At 40.7% G+C, this 15,609-nt stretch overlaps 1 protein-coding gene across 9 annotated transcripts in view; it reads left to right on the top strand.

Annotated features, from left to right (window-relative positions):
• CTBP1 (C-terminal binding protein 1) overlaps positions 1-15,609 on the top strand; it is a 368,238-nt gene that overhangs the window by 293,520 nt on the left and 59,109 nt on the right. For 5 of the 9 annotated variants that reach the window (XM_038753245.1, XM_038753251.1, XM_038753244.1 and 2 more), the window contains one exon: positions 14,657-14,811. In XM_038753245.1, coding sequence (XP_038609173.1) covers positions 14,657-14,811 — 155 coding nt within the window. Of the gene's footprint in view, positions 1-8,958; positions 8,979-9,184; positions 9,403-14,656; positions 14,812-15,609 lie in introns of those variants that run through there. The other 4 variants (XM_038753247.1, XM_038753248.1, XM_038753250.1 and 1 more) reach the window with 2 other exon arrangements.

The following is a 15,609-nucleotide window of genomic DNA, read 5'->3' as shown; positions in this document are numbered from 1 at the left end:
TGCTTTTGGACATTTGAAGATAGTCTCTCTAGAACTTTTTCTTACATCATATGATTTTATTACATTGTAATTAAATGTAACATGATAACCCAAACCATGCTTTTCCCTTAAACTGCCTGTTTTACTTGGCTGCCAGTCTGTTTTTACTGGCCCAGACTCAGGGAACTAGTCATTTTTATACATCCTGTTTGTGTTCCTTCAAAATGAACATATTTTTAAAATCCTATGCAGTCAAGATTTTGCCTAAAAAAAATATATGGTTTAGCCTATAGAATCTACTAGATGAGTTTTGCAAAGATCAAATTTCCTTCTATTTTGGATATTTTTAGGACTAAGATTTTCCTTGCAAGTTTATAATGAGCTATGGACTTCCTCGTTTTTGAAAGGAAGAAACAGTTTGGGATTGGTAGGGAAAAATTTAGAAATTAGTTGACTTGTTTATCATTTTATGTGAGTGTAATCCAAAAAGAAAGTTTGCAAACCTAATTTTTAGAGTTAATGATTGGCATTGTGTTTCATTATCTGAGATTCAAAGTTTTTATCGTGAAAAATGATTTGCAGCTCTACAAACAGACTTAGGAATTGGCTAAAGGTGCAGTGAATCATTCAAAGCTTTATTAAAGGGAAAAATCTCATCAAATCTTTTAAGGAAAACATTCAGAACAAGATTGAAAAGTTTGTTCAAAATGAAATATATGATGATAAATTATTTCAAAGTGCATTGCACGTATTCTACCAACGCTCAACGAAAAGCCAGAAGATTTTTCTGAAGATCCCCACATTTGTTCACCCTCCGTTTTTTGATAAGAGGAAACAAGGAGTGCCACCCATAAGAGATTACAGTTCTTGGCCAAAGTACAAGTTGACTCCCGTGGATATTGTTTTTTAGCACTCGGGCAGGAGAAATTACTGCTTTTGATCTTGCCTCCATCTCATTACCAACTCGGCACGCTGAGGATTATGAAAGAGTAAGGGAGCATTCATCCTTTGTCGTGGCCTTTTACACAATTAAAGAAAATTATATTTTGTTGAAGATATTAAATAGACCACCTCAGAAGGTGGTCCCATCAAAAAATCACGGGTCAGGTACAGCTGTAGCTGAGATGATTCTCCATTCCCATGTCAGCATTCTTGAGCTCTTGTTGCTCAGCCTCTGTCTTTTTGGAGAAGGAGTTGACCTAATCTTTGTCCTTTTGCTGAGGTGGCTAACAGGCTTGCACGAAGTACAGTTTGTTGGCCTTAAAAAACACGTAGACATGTGTTGAGCACTACTGACGTCTTTCTCAGCAGATACCTAGATGAGTTTTAATTTCTACCAGTCGTATGTGCTGGTTTGGAACTAGTGTCCAATAGGTAAAAAGGGCCATATTACATAATCAGTATGTTCCCTCTTGTGTAATGAACTGTGGATATGTCTTGGCATGGAGCAAGTTGGAAAAATGGCTAGACCAGCTAATAATTCTGCATTTAGTGCAACTATGTGAATAATAATGATAATAATGGTATTTGTTAAGCACTTACTATGTGCTAAGCATTGTTCTAAACACTGGGGTAGATACAAGGTAATCAGGTTGTCCCACATGGGGTTCACAGTCTTATAAACAGATGGCTTTCTCAGTTCAATCTGTGGGAGTTAAACAATAATAATAATAATGGTGTTTGCTAAGTGCTTACCATGTGCCAGCCACTGCTCTAAGCCCCAGGTTAGATACAAAATAATTGGGTTGGACATAGTCCCTGTCCCAGGTGTCCCAGATAGGGCTCACAGTCTTAATCCCCATTTTACGGATGAGGGGACTGAGGCATAGAGAAGTTAAGTGACTTGCCAAAGATCACACAGCAGGCAAGTGACATAGGCAGAATTAGAACCCATGACCTTCTGACTCCCAGCCCCGTGCTGTATCCACTAGGCCATGCTGCTTAGTAGCTCACTTCTGCGGCATCATTTTTAAACTCTCAGGGGCCACAAATGCTTTTCAGTAAGTATTTTATTAAGAATGTTTTAGAATTGGTTTTGGAAGCATCACTGTTTTCTCACCTGCTGATAGTAAGCGTTAAAAACTGGGACCCTCTGGATAGCAAGAAGAGCAGGAAGATGCTACTAGTGCTGGTTATGTGACCAATTCATAGTGTTGCTTGTAGTTTTGTTTGATAATTGCTCCACTCCCTTTCCTTTGATTATATTATTCACTTGGCTTCAGGTTATTTAGTCTGTCACTCAGTGGTAGTTATTGTGTGCTTGCTACATGCAGAGTGCTGTGCTAAGCACTAGTCACATAGAGTACTTGTTCAGTCCTCCTCCTGTTAGAATGCAGTTTGCTCCCTTTGGGTTTAGAAACTCTTGTCCTGTCTTATGCTGTCGAGTCGTTTCCGACCCATAACGACTTCATGGACGCATCTCTCCCAGAACACCCCCACCTCCCCCTGCCATCGTTCTGGTAGTTATCCGTAGAGTTTTCTTGGTCAAAATCCGGAAGTGGAGAAGCAGCGTGGCTCAGTGGAAAGAGCATGGGCTTTGGAGTCAGAGGTCATGGGTTCAAATCCCGGTCAGCTGTGTGACTTTGAGCAAGTCAGTTAACTTCTCTGGGCCTCAGTTCCCTCATCTGTAAAATGGGGATTAAAACTGTGAGCCCCCTGTGGGACAATCTGATCACCTTATAACCTCCAGTGCTTTGCACATAGTAAGCACTTAACAAATACCATCATTATTACTATTATTATTATTTCCTTCTTCCACGCGGTCAACTTGAATCTCCGCCCTCAACTCTCTCCACTGCTGCCCATCACAGGTGAGTTGACTTGTAGCAGATGGCCTTCCACTCACTAGCCCCTGGCCAAACTAGGAATAGAGTGGGTATGCCTCTGCTTGACTCTCCCTCCCATAATCGAGACTTGTAGAGCCCTGGAAGCTCGCCAAGTGCCATCCTGAGAGAGAATGCAGATCATTAGCCCTATAATAAACTCTTCTGTGAAAGTTCTCAGTACTGAAGTCTCATGACTGAAGCTCATGTCAATTTCAATGGGAGATATCACCATCATCATTTTCTTCAATTTCATTTCATTTTCTAAGTTCCTTGTCCATTGTTGGCATTAGTCACCCATCTTTACTCAAGTCAGAAGTCCCGTGCTCACCTTTGTGTTAGGAGGGTATTTGCACACTTGAAGCATTGGCTTTTTAGGTTATCCACTACATTATAGCCCTTCCAGAATATGACTAGTTTTAAAGCTAACTGGAATCCTGGGATCGAGTCCAAGCTCCATAATTCAGGAGATGTACGGTGTCATTTGGAGTGGGCCCAGGGAAGAAGAAATTGAAATAATGAAAGGGTTGGAAGGGAAAGACAAAGGACCGAAGACCTGCACCCTGCAGAAGAGAAGGTTTTGAAGGTATCTTCATTTAGGACATCAGAAGAACAGTAGGAGGGAGATGGGGTGATAACCGGAGAGGGCCGTAGGGTCAAGAGAGGGTTTTCTTAGGATAGGGGAGCCTTGAGGGTGTTTAAAAAGTTTAAAAGCCTTTGGAGAGCGAACAGTTGAAGATGGCTACTACGGAGGGAAGAAGAGGGGTACGTGCTTTGGTAAAGGTATAAAGGGATGGGTTCAGAGGCACAGGTGGAAAGAGTGGATTTTGAGAGAAAGCAGGAGATCTCTTGAGATTCTCATGCATCAACAACCTTCAAGAAAAGTTAGGCCATTGTTTCTTGGGGTTTAAGTTGGCAATACTTCTGAGAGAAAGTGTTGACTGCCTACCTCTATGGCAAAACTGAAAACATTGGCAGCATAAAAACCTTTTCTTCCAGGGTACCATTTGTGGGCTCTTTCATGCATGCCAATATGCATAGCATAAATAAATTAGTATCTCTAGACCCCTCCCAAAACAAGAGCAAGCCACAGCTCTGAGGAGATGAAATTGTGGAAGGCTTTTTGGGTGACATGAGCCTGTTTCCTCATTTGCAGAGGGAGCAAGATTTCTGCCCTTTCTCTTCAGTGAACTCATTCTATTAAAGCAAATCAAGGCTAGAATGTAGAGTGGTTGGGGTTGTGTAGTGGAAATCTGAATTGCAGCTGAGGAACAGAAGGTACTTTCATAAAGCTCTAGCTCCTTAGTCTGACAGTGTTCCAGTTTCTATTTTTATAGGCATTGCTTTTCAGTGTAGGTAATATTAGTGAGTTCTCCAAAGCCATCCAAGAAAACGAAACTTTGCAGGTGGTATTCATAAATATCCAGCGCCTCAAAATATCAAATACAAAAAGCTTTCATCCATACTAATTATGGTAAATAGAAAGAGGCTCTAATGTGGCACAGCTTCTGTGATATAGTCCACAAGCAGCTCAGGCCTGGTACAAGATCTTTCTCATGGTTTGTTTTTCAGTCGCCTGTCATCACTAAATGATAGCTTTTAATGATAGAATTTGGCATCTACTTCAAAGAGTTCATTGTGTTTTTAATGGAGATTTTGATATATTCAATTCTAAAGTGTATTTTTTAAACCGTTTGTATACCATTAAAACATTTTCCACAGTCATACATTGTTCTCTTGCCATTCATTAGGTTGACATCACAAAGGTGTGACTCGCATTGTTTCAAGATTTGTTTGAAAGCTCTCGTGAATATTAGGCATATCATTATAGTCCACACAGTGTGAAGTCACTTAACTTGTGTGACTTTGTGATAAATGTACAGTGGTGCTAATTTGGTTTTTCACTGGACTCTTTGAAGCAGATGTTCACCAAATTCAGTATTTCACCATCGTCACTTTGTTCTCATGTGATTATTATTCCTGCTCTTGGTGGATAATTTAGCTTGAGACCATTTTTACATTAAATTTTTAATGTACAAAATGGTATAAAAGCAGTGTGCTCAGTGGAAAGAGCCCGGGCTTGGGAGTAAGAGGTCATGGGTTCAAATCCTGGCTCCACCAATTGTCAGCTGTGTGACTTTGGGCAAGTCACTTAACTTCTCTGTGCTTCAGTTACCTCATCTGTAAAATGGGGATTAAGACTGTGAGCCCCATGTGGGACAACCTGATCATCTTGTATCCTCCCCAGTGCTTAGAACAGTGCTTTGCACATAGTAAGCGCTTAACAAATGCCATAATTATTATTATTATAAAACTTACAACCATGTCGTTTAACTAATTAAACTTAAAGATCTGGTTTTATTGTTGATGCTCTAGCGAGGTACGGTGAAGTGTGTAGTTTACAGTTGAGAGGTGATGCCAAGTCTGCCTCAAAATCATACGTGGATGTGGTTTTTCAGAGTTTGTTGGTCCTCAGATGCTATGGTGGTGAGCATCGAGTACTTAAAACTATTTGAATTTAATGGCCGTCTCTTGGCACCTTTGAAAGGAATGTCCCCTTCCTGTTTTACTTTTTAAAAATGAATGTTATCAGCCATATCACAAATCACCTGCTCTGCATACAAAGCACGGACACCTCCATCAAAACTGGTTATTGTGTGATATAACGGTGCTGCTACTTATTTTCTTAGCATTGTTGGATTTCCAAAAGTAACCTAATCCATTCCTAAACCTTCAGGCCAATTTCCTCCTCCGTTATTCATTGCCTACAAGGACACAAGGTTTTTAAGCTGAATCCGGAACCCTGGACTTGTGAAGAGTCGCACTGACCACACGAGTGATGGTCGTGGGTTCTAATTCTGGCACTGCCACTTTCCTGCTGTGTGACCTTGGGAAAGTCACTTCACTCCTCTGTTCCTCAGTTACCTCATCTGTAAAATGGGGGTTAGGATTGTGAGCCCCACGTGGGACAGGGACTGTGTCCAACACAATTTGCTGGTAACCCACCCCAGCACTTCGTACAGTGACTAGCGCACAGTAAATGCTTACCAAATACCATAGTTATTATTATTATTATTATGAGTCTTCCACCTAGCAGAAGCAAAGCAGCGAGGGAAAAGGAAGTCCCATAATTTTTCTAGTCCTTAAAACACTAAACAGCGATCTTGAGAAACTCTGGATATGGGGTAGCTTAGGTTTCATTCTTTGTTTTAAGAATCTAAGCTCTTTATGGGCAGGGAATGTGTCCTGATTCTCTTGTATGGCACCCCACGAAGCACTTAGTACACTGCTGTGCACATAGAAGCAGGGTGGTCTAGTGGATAGAGCACGGGCCTGGGAATTAGAAGGACCTGGGTTTTAATTCTGGTTCTACCGCTTTTCTGCCGTGTGACCTTGGCAAGTCACTTCACTTCTCTGTGCCTCGGTTTCATCATCTGTAAAATGGGGATTGGCACTGTGAGTCCTGTGTGGGACAGGGACAGTGTCCAACTCAACTTGCTTATGTCTACCCCACTGCTTAGTACAATCCCTGGCACATAGTAAGCGCCTAACAAATACTACAGTTATCATAGTAAGTGCTCAATAAATGCCACTGATTGATTGATTTGAATGAATTCCCTAGAAGCACATTTCTGTTCCATGGGATACAAGGTCAAGAGGATTTTTCCCCTTCTTGGGAACTTCTTTTATGTTCATTCATTCAATCATATCTATTGAGCACTTACTGTGTGCAAAGCATTGTACTAAGTACTTGTGAGAGTTCAAGAGAACAATAGACACATTCCCTGCCCACGAATGAGGGTCTAGAGGGTACTGTGATTCAACTAGTTGAGTGCTCTGCACACCAAAGTTTTACTCACTGTGGTGTGTAGGCTCGGTTCTGTGTATCTGGAAATTGAACTTTGATTCCTGTAGTTTTCCCTTTCTCCCCATTTTCATCGGTTGGGCAGAGTTGCGTTTAGTGCTGGATGCTGTGTCTGTGGCATTATTTAAATCGAAGAGGTCATATTGAAACTCCTCTACTAGAAAGTAGCCTCCAAATACCTCTTGCTTTGGCTAAAGTCCCCATATGCTTAGAATTACGTCGTGGTCAGTACACTGTCACCACTCTATAAATACTCCTGACTGATTGAAAAAGGAGGAACTTCCCAAACGCTTTTCAACTCAGGGAGAGATTGTAAGTTCCTAGAGAACAGGAACCGTGTCTTGTCCAAAGCCCCAGAAGCCGCCCATTTAAAACCATTAAGGGGATGGTAAGGAAATTCCAGATAGGGAAATCTGTCATTTATATTACTGTCCGTCTCCCCCTCTAGCCTGTAAGGTCCTTGTGGACAGGACCATCCTTCTCTAGACTGTAAGCTCATTGTGGGCAGGGAACATGTCTGCCAACTCTGGTATTATACTCCCCCAAGGACTTAGCACAGTGCTCTGCACCATAGTAAGTGCTCAATATATACCATTGATGGTGATGATGGTGGTGGTGATGATGATCACTTGTGTTACATTGAAATTACCCAAGCATTTAGTACAGTGCTCTGCTCGTAGTGAGTACTCAATAAATAAATACCATTGGTTGACTAATCCATAGGAGCCCATAGGTGTTCAAGAAATGGTCACCATGGTGTTGATAAAGTACGGAATAGGATTTTGCAAAGAGATGTGCAAGCAGTGAAGGATAATAATAATAATAATATTTGTTAAGCGCTTACTATGTGCCAAGCACTGTTCTAAGGTTCTGATTTCGGGTTGTAAGAATGTACAAGAAATTCCATCATATGCTTCGCGAAGAACTCAATTGGATCTTTGTAGAAGAATTTAGTTGGCAACCTTTTCCATTTACTGTATGTGTTTATTGAAAACAGTAAATGGCTTTATTTGAAAGGCTGCTTCTGTATTCCTTGTTATCAGTGACAGAGGTAGTAATCTGTTTCATAGATTCTGTGATGTTAAGGTGTGCCAACCTTCCTGCTTTGTGACTTTGGGCCAGTCACTTCTCTATGCCTCAGTTACCTCATTTGTAAAATTACCTCATCTGTAAAATGGGGATTAAACCCTCCTCCCTTCGACGTAGACTGTGAGTCCCATTTGGGCCAAGGACTATGTCCAACCTGATTATCTTGTATCTTCCCCATCTCCTAGCACAGTGCCTGGCACACAATAAGCACTTAACACATATTGTAAAACAGCTAGGGCTTTGTGTCTACATTGAAAGATGCCATCTTAATAATCCTTTACAAGAATACTGCTCTGTAGTACAGGGGTGTCTGAGTGTAAAGATGCATGTGTGTTTGTGTGAGTGTGTGTTAATTACCAGATCAGCTGAAGGTATGGTAGTCCTATTATTTTAATATATTTTACATCTATAATTTAAAATTGGCGGTGATTATTTAAAGTGGTTCATTTAAGGAAAAAAACGCCAACTTTCCAGGCAGGCGCTGAAAAAAATCTCCCCTTATGCACCTAATGAGTAGTTAGCCTGTCTATGTATTGTGAAAGGCCCATGGTTACTGTAACAGTAACTTTCTTGGTAAAGAAACTAGCCAGTTCTCACTGTAGATCGAAGTGGTTGTTTGTGAAATGAAAATCGAAGGCACATATTGTAGACTCATAGTAGTGGATGAGGCTTTGAGGGGTCGTTTACTCACTCGTTCCCCCTCATTGCCTTCAGGACTCCTGGATTGTCTAAGACAGAGAGTCCTCCTGCTTTTAAGTCTTTAGATAAGGCTGTTCAAAACATCCCTCTGGAATCCGTTCCAGCTCCTAGCAGCATTTACAGTCAGGAAATTCAGCCTTACGGAGCGTCAAGACTGAAAAGCGGCCGGTTAGAAGGACCGAGGCTGGAGTCGGTCCAATCTCGGGCCGGTGGCAAAACAGGCATTCTAGTCAGAGGGGTTTTCATTTCCCAAAATACATTTAGATAATATTAAGGGCCTGACTTAAAGCATCCAGAACCAGTAAATTCAGAGCTAAGGCTTCTCACTCCATCTTCAACTCCCACCATGGTGCCTGGCAATTCAAGCACCCCGTGGTAGAAAAGGAAAAGCAAGCACCACCCTCAGACCCATCCAACACCAAGGCACGAGGTTCATCTCACGGCTGCTGCCGAGTGTTCCAGGTCCATCTGGGTTGGACACACCTGCTGTGCCGGGCCAGGCCGGGCCATCGGATGTATACCAGGTACGTCCGAACTTTCCACTGGCTTCAGGCGAATGCGAACAGGCCACAGCGGCACAGCAGGTATGACGGAAAACCAGCAGGGTCGGGGACCAAAAGGGTTAAGGATGCAGTGAGAAGCTGGACCTATTTTGAATTTCCTGGATTTTGTGAGTTTAAGTCAGACCCTTAATGTTATTTTAATGTATTTTTTGTGTTTAATTTTTTAGTAAAAATTTGAACACGATCCCAGGCTACAGTGATTGCAGTGGATAAGAAGTTTAAAAGCTTTGGTTCAAGATTACAGGAGACTTGAAGAAAAATTAAAGACATGGAAATAAGGATCCAGTGACAGGACGCTATTCTGCCTGGGAATTCTGAAGACTGTAAAGCGTTGAAAAATCGAATTCATGATCCTGGAAATCGCACTCATATTAAGAAATGTCAGGTTGGTAGGGGTTCCTGAAAGTTTGTAAATAGGTTAAGCTAAGGATGTTTTCAGAATGTGCCTGGAAGGGTGAGGCTTCAGGACATATGGGTGGGTTGCTTGATTATTGGCTTTCACAAAAGATCCTTGGGAAAGGGCATTCAGCATGATATTCTGCATATTCAGCATATTCTGGTGTGGTTTTTTTGTTTGTTTTTTCCCCCCGGGTAACTTTGTCAGGGTTGATGGCTCTCTGGGTTTTTTTTTTTTTTGTGTGTGTGTGTTTTGTTTTGTTTGCTTTTTAGCTAGCTGGCTTTCCTTTACCTCTAAAAAATGGAATTTCACTGCTCTCAGAAGCAGTCATGCAATGTATTTAGGGTTTGGGGATTCTAATTGCTGCAGCTTAGAGAGCTGTTGTTGACTTTTGTAGGAACCAGTACCAGTCAAGAAGTGAAAGAAAATGTTTGTTCAGAGGATTCCTAGCGGGTGATGGCATATGTATTTTTTTTTTCTATTTTAACCTTACTGTCCCAGGTACAGATTTATATGGTATTGAATTTTTTTATCTGGGAAGAATAGGAAAGAATTTGTTCGTTCATGATGAAGTTACACAAGAGGAAGTTGGAATCGAAGCTTGTTTTGAACTGTTTTTTTTGGCAGACAGAGAATGAATTGTAAGCATTTTGTTGGAGTGTACACTCTTTGCAGAAGAAGGTCGTTGGTTTTAGATTAGAAATATGAGAACACCAATAGCCATTTTGTATGCAGCCAGTCTAGGGTATTGTGGAATTGTATGATACTTAAGTTCAGTTCCATATTTTCTTTTTATTTAATCTCTGTTTTCATATTATTGAAATATTTGGCTTTGTGGGAGTAACTAAACAGCGTTTTCATTGCATGATACTCTGATCTTCCCTTGCTGTACTTGAAATGTTACATCTAAAACTGAAACAGATCTAGTGTTAGAGTTTATATGTCTGTGAAAATGAACAAATAGCCCATGAACCCCAGGCCCAAAAGAAATTGTGCTGGATCGAAAATAACAAACTGGAAATGGAAGAATTTTAATAAAAAACAAATAATCTGACCCAAATTATCAGATTGATTTTTTTTTAATTACAGAAGCACAGTAGAACACTGTGCTACTATTAATAATAATTGTGGTATTTAAGTGCTTACTATGTGCCAGGAACTGTACTAAGTGCCGGGGTGGCTACAAGCAACAAGGCTTGTAATACAGGGAGGGGGCTTGTGAGAAAGAGAGGAGAGTGGTGTTGTTTACCAGTATTGAGAAAGAAAGGAGAAGGAAAGGGTTTGGTTGGGGAAATTAGAGTTCTGTTTTGGACAATGTTGAGTTTTAGGTGGGGTTTGGACATCCATATAGAGATGTCCAGAAGACAAGAAGAAAATGAGACCACAGAGAAGGAGAGAGGTTGAAGCTGTGGCAGTGATTGAGTTCTCCAAGGGAATGGGTTTAGCTGGAAAAGAGGATCCAGACCTGAGCCTTGTGGAACTGCCACAGTTAGAGGGTGGGTGGCAGAGGAGGAGCTGTGAGAGAGTCTGCGAAGGAGCAGCCCAAGAATTAGGAGAACCAGGAGAGGACGGTGGCAGCCAAGGCGGGGTTGGCAGTGTTTCCAGAAGGGCATGGACCACAGATTTCGAGGAGGATAGGGATGGAGTACAGGCTCTCGGATATGGCAAGAAGGAAGTCATCGGTGACCTTAAGGCAGGCAAATTCCATGGAGCGAAGGGGACGGAAGCCAGATTGGCAGGGGTTAAAGAGAGAATTGGAGCAAGACAAGCTGTCATATATTTTGCAGATTATCAATTGCTTTTGGTGAAATTTTTTAGCTGTTTACACTTGAACCTATATATAGGAGTTGAGCCACCTAGTAAAAAGCACAGAAAAGCCCATCAGCTCTCAATGTCTCCAAACCACCTGCTTCCCCAAGATGAAGACAAATACACACTGTAACAGCTATTTTCACTACAAATTTTTGGTAGGACATTGTTAGTGAGTCAGGTGGTGTTCCTCTGACCATGAGAGTCTGACTACAGCTTGTTACCTTTCTAGAAAAAGTGGCTTGTGTATATGCATACACGCATGCACGCATTCTTGCGGTGGTGGACAGGTGAGTATGACAGCATGTCTGCCTTAATGTGGGGTTTTGCAAGAACAGAACCCCACATTATGGGATGGCCAGGTGTGTTAAAATAATTACTCCCCACCTTCTAAAACAGTTACTTTCCATAAGTGATGAGGTCTAGGTTGTAACTCTCATTGTTCTTTGATTTTGACTTCACCTTCGTTTTTTTTTCTAAACTGAGAAAGAGTATGCAACAATGCCTTAAATTTAAGTATTCTCAATTCTTTTGTTTCTTGCCATTTTTGAGAAATGTGAGTTGGAGTTTCAAAATCTCTTTAGATGATTCAGTGCCTAGAAAGGCATTGCATTAGTTTGTTGGGTACCCTTTTTCAAATTGTGTGGCTGGTATAACTGTTGCATTCCAAATCTTCTCTGCGGTGCTTTGGTGGTGTTTTTCTTGATTATCATATATCTTGTGGGTGAGTAAATCTTCCACTTCACCTACTGATTACAGTAGACCGCTCTTTATTTTATTACAGGTACCCTGAATCCACCTTTCATGCCTTTAGGGCAACTGTCCTTCAAAAACAATAGTAATTGTGGTTTTTGTTAAGCATTTACTAGGTGCCAGGCACTGTACTGGGGTAGATACAAGATAATCAAGTCCCATACTCTCAGTAGGAGAGAGGACAGCTGTTTAATCCCCTTTTGGAGGTGAGTGAGCTGAGGCAGAGAGAATCAAATGCCTAAATTCACACAGCAGGTACATGGCAGAATCTGGATTAGAACCCAGGTCCTTTGACTCCCAGGTTCCTGCTTTTTCCACTATGCCATGTTGCTTCCCTTCAGGAAAATAGAAGTAATTCGAACATGTACTATGGAGCATAGCTAGTCGCATTTATTTCAATTAACATAGACACATTAATCATGGAAAATTGTTTATTTCTAATTATTGACATGCATTTTCAAAAATAACTTTTAAATGAGCAATTATGATAAGCAGTAATTGAAAATCAGTTAGTAGAAATTGGTGAAAATTGTCTGATCCTTTTTAAAATTACTGTTATTTGTTTAACACCTTTGGAATTGGGGATTTCCTGAATTTTTTTTACCCAATGCATACTTCTTGAATTTTATCTAAATTTCCTCTTTTTATTAAAGGTGGAAGTCAGGCACTGTCTTGCCATGTATGTTTTTAAAGAATTAAGGAAAAAATTAGTTTTCAAGAGAAGGGTAAATGGACATCTGGTTTTAAAAAAGGTCTCTCATGTGCTCCCAGAAACTAGTTCAGCAGGCCTGACAATATAATTAGTCACAGTATTAGTTGAGCATTTCTTAGGTGCAGAACCCTGAACACAAAAGAAACTATCTTAATCTTCAAACACGTTACAATCTAATGGGGGCTTGGGTACTGATGAACAGAGTGAAGGTCTATGAAACCCAGTCTTTCAAAAAAAAAAAGTCCTTAGTTTTGTTTTCTTGAAGTGGGTTCATAGTTCTCGTTAGTTCATCAGTTCATCATCCAGAGTGTTTTGAGGATTTAGGGTTTAGGCTTTATGATCTTCCGTGGCAGGGCAAGTCTCTAAAATCTGTTGAACTCTTCCAAAGGCTAAATTCAGAGAATATACTCAATAAATGCTATTGATTTGGTGGCCCAAGTTGCCAAATTGGCTTCCTAATTTAGTCCTTCTCCTCCCACCTTTCACTGACTAATCTCACCTCTCAGCTTCCAATGTTGAAATTTCTTTTGACTTTGAACAGAGGATCACCATCTTTTTAATTTCACTCAGAACTGTTAAGAGCTGTTCTCTTATTGAGTCTGTACTTTTTCGTATGCTCAACTCAACCTCTCTGTCTTGGTGAAGGTGTTTCTATCTTTCTTTTCACTCGAGTTGGAGGAATTTCTGTCAAGGGTACAGTTTGGGCACCCAGCGACTGGATGATTGGAAAGCAGTAGAGCGGGTGTCTCCTTCTTTTCATCATCCCATCCTTCTTCGTGGATTTGACCCATGTACACATTTTCTTCGAGGTAGAAGTATTTTGTGTGTATGGGCTGGAAGTCTGGTTGCTAGGCAATTCGAGCAACAGGGTCTTTAATTTGTTCCAAAAATCTAATCTCCCAGATCGTACTAGGATCCTGTAACAATTTTATTTATTTGTATTGATGTCTGTCTCCCCCCAAAGACTGTGGGCTAGTTGTCGGCAGGGATTGTCACCGTTTATTGTTGTATTGTTTACTGTTGTGTATACAGTTATAATTCTATTTATTCTGATGGTATTGACACCTGCCTGTTTTGCTTTGTTGTCTGTCTCCTCCTTTTAGACTGTGAGCCTGTTGTTGGTTAGGGACCGTCACTATATGTTGCCGATTTGTACTTCCCAAGCGCTTAGTACAGTGCTCTGCACACAGTAAGCACTTAATAAATATGATTGAATGAATGAATGAATGAGTAACAAAATTAGTAAGCCATCTCTTTTCCCTCATTTTTGTATTTTTCTTTTATTTTTCAGGTGAGTTTGCTTCCCCGGGGGAAATCGTAGTTAGAGTGCTACATGTGGGAAGCAGCATGCGTAGTGAATATAGCTTGGGCCTGGGAGTTAGAAGGTCATGGGTTCTAATCCCAACTCCACCACTTGTCTGCTGGGTGGCCTTGGGCAAGCACTTTACTTCCCTGTGCCTCAGTTTCCTCATTTGTAAAATGGGAATTGAGACTGTGAGCCCCACACGGGACAGAAACGGTGTCCAACTTGATTTTGCTTGTATCCATCCCAGTGCTTCATACAATGCTTGAAACACAGTAAGCACTTAAGACATGCCATAATCATTATTACTATTCATGTTTTCATCTTTAGTATCATCTCAGAAATAAAGGAGCTATATTTGTGGTCCCAAAAAAGCAGCATGGCCTAGAGGACAGAGCAAGGGCCTTGGAAGCAGATGGACCTGGGTTCTAATTCTGGCTCCATTGCATGTCTGCTGTTGACCATGGGCAAGTCACTTCACTTCTCTGTGCCTCAGTTACCTCATCTCTAAAAAGGGGATTAAGATTGGGAGTCCTGCGTGGGACAGGGACTGTGTCCAACCTGATTAACATTTAGGACAGTGCCCAGCACACAGTAAGTGCTTTACAAATGCCATTAAAAAACATGTACTGAATTTACGTTCCATTCCTTTCTCTTCTTTCCAGGCATTCGACCTCCGATCATGAATGGGCCCATGCACCCACGTCCCTTGGTAGCATTACTGGATGGCAGGGATTGTACAGTAGAAATGCCTATTTTGAAGGACGTAGCCACAGTGGCATTTTGTGATGCACAATCCACACAAGAAATCCATGAAAAGGTAAAGAAGAGTATTTTCTTTGCTTCTTTTTTCCCCCCTGTTAGCTGGAACTGATTACCATCAAAGGTAGGCTTTTAATATTGTTTCACTTGCAATGAGTAAAAATAGATTAGACACACTTCCTGTGGCCTAAGATCTGAACCACATCTACATTCATGTTTCTGATGAAATGGTATGGTCTTGAGACCACTGTTACTATTTTCGGGTGGGTGTTCCCTGAATGGTCAGGTTTACACTGTTCTGAGTTCCGTGGAAAAGCTCCAAAATTTAAACAAACAAAAAAAGAACAAATTCCAGCTCTTGCAGAGCATGGGAAGGCATATATATATATATATATATATATATATATATATATATATATATATATATATATAAAAGGAGACAGTATTGTGAATATGATGAGAGCCTCATTATAGTGACAGAAAACATTGCTGCCAATTAATAATGCTGCATTTAGGGGGAATAGAATTGCTTTAGCTCTACCTGTTGGATAACAATTCTTGAAATATAAAATTTTGAATTTCTGTTCATCAGCATCATGAATGCATATTTGATTACAAAATAGGAAATGTCTGTGTTTCTTTAATCAGCATAAGTGTAAGTCTGTTTAGTGGCAGCTGCATAAACATCTCACATTGGCATTGATTAATAATAATAACGATATTATTATTATTATTATTATTTGTGGGTTTTGTTAGGCACTTACTATATGCCAAGCACTGTGCTAAGGACAGGGGAGGATAGAAGGTAATCAGTCCCACATGGGACTCAAGATCTAAATAGGAGGAAGAACAGGTA

Source organism: Tachyglossus aculeatus, chromosome 10 (assembly GCF_015852505.1).
Source record: "Tachyglossus aculeatus isolate mTacAcu1 chromosome 10, mTacAcu1.pri, whole genome shotgun sequence".
In the NCBI taxonomy this organism is placed as follows: domain Eukaryota; kingdom Metazoa; phylum Chordata; class Mammalia; order Monotremata; family Tachyglossidae; genus Tachyglossus; species Tachyglossus aculeatus.
The sequence above is the reverse complement of the archived record's forward strand: the minus strand, read 5'-3'. Positions and strand labels throughout refer to the sequence as shown.